Source organism: Dendrobates tinctorius, unplaced genomic scaffold (genome assembly GCF_039654945.1).
Source record: "Dendrobates tinctorius isolate UK_male_01 unplaced genomic scaffold, ASM3965494v1 ptg000039l, whole genome shotgun sequence".
NCBI lineage: Eukaryota > Metazoa > Chordata > Amphibia > Anura > Dendrobatidae > Dendrobates > Dendrobates tinctorius.
In genome coordinates this window covers 28,263,667-28,269,666 of record NW_027361707.1, presented here as the reverse complement: position 1 = coordinate 28,269,666, position 6,000 = coordinate 28,263,667, and the positions used below count along the sequence as shown (strand labels likewise).

General features: G+C 42.8%; 1 protein-coding gene across 1 annotated transcript in view; it reads left to right on the top strand.

Annotated features, from left to right (window-relative positions):
* Positions 1–748: 748 nt before the first annotated feature.
* GRK4 (G protein-coupled receptor kinase 4) overlaps positions 749–6,000 on the top strand; it is a 274,905-nt gene continuing 269,653 nt past the window's right edge. Inside the window, exon 1 of the mRNA XM_073574570.1 lies at positions 749–1,079. Within this exon, the coding sequence (XP_073430671.1) occupies positions 1,028–1,079 (52 nt within the window). The 5' untranslated portion in view covers positions 749–1,027. The remainder of the gene's footprint in view (positions 1,080–6,000) is intronic.

The window sequence follows — 6,000 nt, the reverse complement described above, 5'->3', positions numbered from 1 at the left end:
TGTTCTTATTACGTAATGCGCAGGGATTTCGGGAAACCCTGCTGCATTTTTTTTGCTATGTGTTACTCTGTGATGTCTTTATTGTCTGTACAAGTCCCCGAGTAAGGCTAAGTGCACACGTTGCAGAAAATTTCTGCTCAAAAACCTGAATCCCTTCCCAGAAACCGCACCTATTTTTCCGCGGAGGTTTTTGCGCGTTTTTTTGATGCGGTTTCAAACCGCATGGAAGAAGCCAAAACCGCTGAAAAATCCGCAAAATTAATGAGCATGCTGCGTTTTTTACCGCGAGGCGGTTTTTTCGCGGTAAAAGACGCATCAATGTGCACAAAAAGTGCAAAATGCATAGAAATGACTGGGAAGCTTATTTTTAGCGGTTTTATAGTGAAAACCGCGGTAAAAAACGCTAAAAAAACCGCTGTGTGTGAACACAGCCTAATTGTAAAGCGCTGCGGAATATGTTGGCGCTATAGAATTAGAATCATTATTATTATTCTACCCGTACTCAGGGTTGCAGACTGATTTTCACAATCGCACCCCGCGCTAAGGCGACGACGTAGACGCCCGTGTGTCGAATCGACGACCACGCATGAGACGGTGCGGTGAATGGCGGCGGTGGGGGTCTTAACCGGCACTCGTTTGATTAACCCTTGCATTCCACCTTGTCCATTTTACAGCAAATAAGACATATTCTTTTTTTTGCGTCATTGACAAATCTGTGCTAGGTGACTGCACAGCCAGCAGGCTGGAGCACACTGAAGGCTGCTTCTGGGAGTGGTTTGTAGCCATGTCCCCTCCTCACTATAGGCAGCACTGAGAGCAAAACAGGAAGGAAGGAGCCCAGCAGAGCAGAGAGGAGAGGAGCAGAGCTGGAGCACACAGCACTCCATGTCCACCCAATGCTAGGAGCCTGCACACAATGTGCTGGAGATGAGGCTGCCCAGGATCTATGCCACAAGAGGACAGCTGCTTGGCCAGGGAGCTCACTAGGGACAGACATGTGTGATCTGCAGTGCTCTCATTCCTGATCATGGAGATTGAAAACATTGTGGCCAACACTGTGTTGCTGAAAGCCAGAGAAGGTAAGAGGAGGCAGAGTGGGTGGGAGCCCTGAGCACAGGCTGCTGCTGCTCCATCTGCATGCATGGTGTGTGCCCAGGGGCTTATCCCCTCATCCCAGCATTGCTCCCTGGGTTATGCATGGCATGAATCCTGAGGTGGGGGGATAATGCAGGGGGAATAATGGTGGTGTCTCCATGCACAGGCCAGCTCATCAATAATCTCCTCTGCTGCAGCTGAGCCTATGTGTTGCAGCCCATCAACCTGTGGCCATTGCTGCTGCAGAACCTCCTCTTGTTTTTTTTTTTTTTTTTTCCTAAGCATGGCATGTCTTTTTTTTCTTTTTTTCTCTCGTTACATACGACAGGCTGCGTCAGTCCCAGGTTGATGGTGCAGCGTCGCTTCTTGGAAGCCTTTTGCCTTGAGATGTCAAATTGATGCTGCTGAAATCACATGGAGGGTTTTGGAGGAAGAAAAAAAAAAAGAGGAATATTTTTCACAGCCTGCGTGGAATTGTAAACCGCATGGGATGTAACGTTGGATGAATTGTGTATCAGATCTTATGCTATCAGTTTAGCTCAATTCAACTTTTTATTTAATTTTGGAAGAAATGTTGTACAGATGTCCAATTTGCCAGCGGCTTTTGCAGAAAGGGCACACACAAGAGTTGCACCCCCCCCCCCCCAAAGAAATAAATAAAAATAAGTCCACTTTGGCAGAGAGAATTGTATGTTGCAATTTGGCATCTGCAGCAAACTTTTCCAAAAACATAAAGATGGAAACGATGTTGCAAGCGAAGTCCCCACTTATGTGCCTACAAGGTCGCGGGCAACTCAGAACCCTAAATGCCAACCTGCTGAGTTGCCCGCGACTTTGTAGGCAAAAGCGACAATGTTCTAAGTGGTGACTTCGCTTGCAACATCGTTTCCATCTTTAGTTATGTTTTTGGAAGAGTTTGTTGCAGATGCCCCCAATCCCAAAGTGCGGACCCTGCCCCGCTATGTACAGTTGGGATTTCTTTACATCCCATCCTTACACAGGAAGGAAGAAAATACAATTGCGACTTCTTCTTCCAGCCGTATAGCGTTCAGGAGACCGCTGCTGACAGCCGTCCATCCTACTTCTACGCCACTAAATCCGCCTCTTCCCGGCGTGCCGCTTTTCTGTATTTGACCTCTTTGCTTGGTGTATACACAGGCTTTTCTCAGTTATGGATCTTGGTGAAATGTCTAACATTACTGGGACGGAGTACTGTTCCGCCGTGCACCTTGTGCAGCGTTATTCCTTCTGAGAAGAGACTAGGTTGTGTTGTGCCAGTGATCACTCGGGTGCCCTTTTGGCATAAATTTGGCCCATAATTCAAAGTTTCTCCGGATAAATGTATACCTTAATGTGCGTTCTTCAATATTTGCCCAAAATGCCTCTACTCCTCAGCATTAAATTGCACAATGCAGTCAACGATCGGCATTCTATGTTATTAAACTGTATTTATTTTATTCTTTCATGTTGGCTTTCCCATAAATCATACCACATGGCAGTTCTGACTTCAATGACAATGGTTTTTTTTTTACTTGAATCTTTACTACTTTCTCTTGAGACTTGTTTTTCTACAAGTGGCTGGTTATCTTTGAAGCCTGCTGGTACTTTTAGTTTCCACCCATGTCGATAAAGACTTTGTGGGATGTATGACACCACAAGGCTGTCGCACCCTTAGAGAAACATAGTTTGTATTTCTGTTGTGTGTTTTTTTTTATTTTTGTTTTTGTTTTTTTTAATCTTCTCATTGACTTATGATGAAAACACTCAATGGTTTTGCCCCAAAAGAAGCGAGTGAGGCAATGTAAGTTGGGATCTGAGCAAGAAGAAGCAAACCATCTGCAAGGTGTACGTTCCCACTATATACCTCTGAATAGGGCCTTATTCAGACCCCAAGTTTCCATGGGTAGAACACGCACCCTTTATAATCTATGGAGCGGTTTACATGATTTTCATTTTTTTTTCTCGCGGATTGTTTGTCTACGAAGAAATCATAGAGGCGCGTCCGTTTTTAATCCCAGCCAAAATGACCCCGTCTATGGGTCTGTCTAAATCCCGGGCGCTGTTTATGTGTGATCCGTGCACGGTCTGTTTTCTGACGTTGCAATGAATAGGAGATGCTTTTTTTTTTTCATTGATCCGCGTGCCCCTTCTGATCCGCGTGCCCCTTCTGATCCGCGTGCCCCTTCTGATCCGCGTGCCCCTTCTGTTCCGTGCCCCATTCTCGAGAGTGTGTGCGCGGTAGTGGGTTTTTTTAAAAAAATTTTTATTTTCCCTACTCTTCATGCTCATGAGAATCCATTATTCGAGTCTATGAGGATCCATTAAAAATTGATTAAAAAAAAAAAAATTAGAAACCTACCTCCATCAGTAGTGTTTTTTTTTTTTTTTTGTTTTTTTTTTTTTTCAATGATCCTTTGCTAGGTGCCATAAGAAAAAAAAAAAATCCACTTTTGCTTTCTGGAATAAAATTGGTACAGATGGAAAACAGATGCCACAAGGCAAAAAAAAATTTTTCTGTATTTTTTTTCGTCCATAAAAAACCTAAATAGATGCATGAATGTGCTCTAAAGCTGCGGTGCTCACTGCTCTTAACAATATATGCCAGCCTGCCCGGTACCAAATAGACACTTTTGGTTTTCATTGAGCAGGAGACCTGAATATGTTCAGAGGGGTTATCCTATGTCTGAGGACTCTTTTTTTTTTTTTTTTTTTTTTTTTTTTTTCTCTTAAATACATGTATTTTGGCCTAAAGATTATTTTTGCTATTGGGTGCCTTTTTTTTTTTTTTTTTCTTTTAAATAACTGTTTGGATTTTTACAGGCTCTTTTATGTTTTCAGCTGTGGAGCTCCTAAAAAGACACACAAGAGTTAGTAACTCTACAGAATGAGTTTACTGACATAGTCTCAGTTACCTCAATCCGCAGTGAGCAATAAGCAGTGTAAGGCTGGGGTCAGATTACCGTACAGTCTCACATCCGAGATAATCTGGTCGGTTATGCTAACGACGCTCTGCTCGGCGTTTGCTCGCTTTTACCATAGTGTGGTCCCATTCTCTTGGATGAGAGAACCCCAGCTCACTATGAGGACAAGATGGAAAACAAAATTTCTCCATTACGTGAGTCCACGTAAATTGGACACCACTCAGATGTCATCAGAGTGCAGTCTGAAGGTTTTCACGGACTCATTGGCTTGAATGGGTGTCTCCTGATTTCAGAGTTAATTTCATGACACGCTGCAATTTTCCCATACAGATTCTGTCATCAGCCCTGCTATGTGGAATAACACTGGTCTGAGCGCTCGCCAATAAAAAATCAAATGGCAATCGTCCGATTTATAAGCATGTGTGAACCTGGACTTGCATAAAGTCTACAGGAGACAAGTGATACAAAATTTTCAATGCAATTGAATTGCAATAATCATTTTTTTTTATAGATCAAAATACATGTATTTTACAAAAAAAAAAATGGTCTGAAAATAGACAACCCCTAAAGTCAAAGCCTTAGGCCTCATTCAGACACTCAAGCTTTTTTTTTTTTTTTTCCCCGTATGAGGAAAAAATGGACCTCTATTTTTTCAGTCTTCTGGATCAGATTTTCATCTGTTTTTGTTATTAGTGTAGCATCAGCTTCTTGGAAAGTAAAATAAAAATTTCATGGTTTATACAGTGGGGAGAATAAGTATTTGATACAATAAACAGAACTTAATATTTGGTACAGAAGCCTTTGTTTGCAATTACAGAGGTCAGACATTTCCTGTAGTTCTTGACCAAGTTTGCAGGAATTTTGGCCTACTCAGTCATCGTGTTTCTTCCATTCTCTAATAATTGTGCCAACAGTTGTTGCCTTCTCAACAAGCTGCTTTCCTTTTGTCCTGTAGCCCATCCCAGCCTTGGGCAGGTCTACAATTTTGTCCCTGGTGTCCTTAGACAGCTCTTTGGTCTTGGCCATGGTGGGGAGGTTGGTGTGTGATTGAGTGTGTGGACAGGTGTCGTATACAGATAACGAGTTCAAACAGGAGCAGTTACTACAGGTAATGAGTGCAGAGTAGGAGGACTTCTTAAAGAAGAACTAGCAGGTCTGTGAGAGCCAGAGTTCTTGCTGGTTGGTAGGTGATCAAATACTTCATGCAATGTAATTATTTAAAAATCATATGTGATTTTCTGTTTTTCAGTTTTAGATTCTGTCTCTCACAGTTGAACTGTACCTACGATAAAAAATTATAGACCTCTCCATTCTTTGTAGGTGGGATAACTTGCAAATCGGCGGTGTATTAAGGCTATGTGCACACGAGCGGAATTGACGCTGATTTTATGCGTTTTTGCCGCGAAAGCGCATAAAATAAGCAACCCATTGAATTCAATGGCATTCCGCTCATGCTGTGCTAATGCTGCGTATTTTTCCGCGGTGGAATCGTGGCGATTCCGCACACATAGGAATGCATTGTTCCACTTACTTTCCGCATGTGGCTATGCCCACCGCGCGCAAAGAAAGTGGAAAATATGTGGAGGGTACCCAGGGTTTGGAGGAGAGGAGACTGTCCTCCAGGCCCTGGGTACCATATCCCAGTTTAATAAAAAAAAAAAAAAAAAAATCGTGATATTCTCACCTTCTGGCGTCCCCAGGCCTCAGCGATGCTCTCGGCAAATCCTGTTCCCAGAGATGCCTTGCGACAATGACCTGTGATGACGTAGCGGTCTCGCAAGATGCTACGTCATCTGGGGTCATTGTCGCAAGGCATTGCTGGGAAAAGGATTTGCCGAGAGCTTTGCGAAGATTGGGAATGCTGGAAGGTGAGAATATTAGTATTTATTTATTTTTTAATTATTTTTAACATTTATATCTTTTTACTACTGATGCTGTAGTAGTAAAAAGTCGGTCACACTTGTCAAGTACTATGTTTGACAAG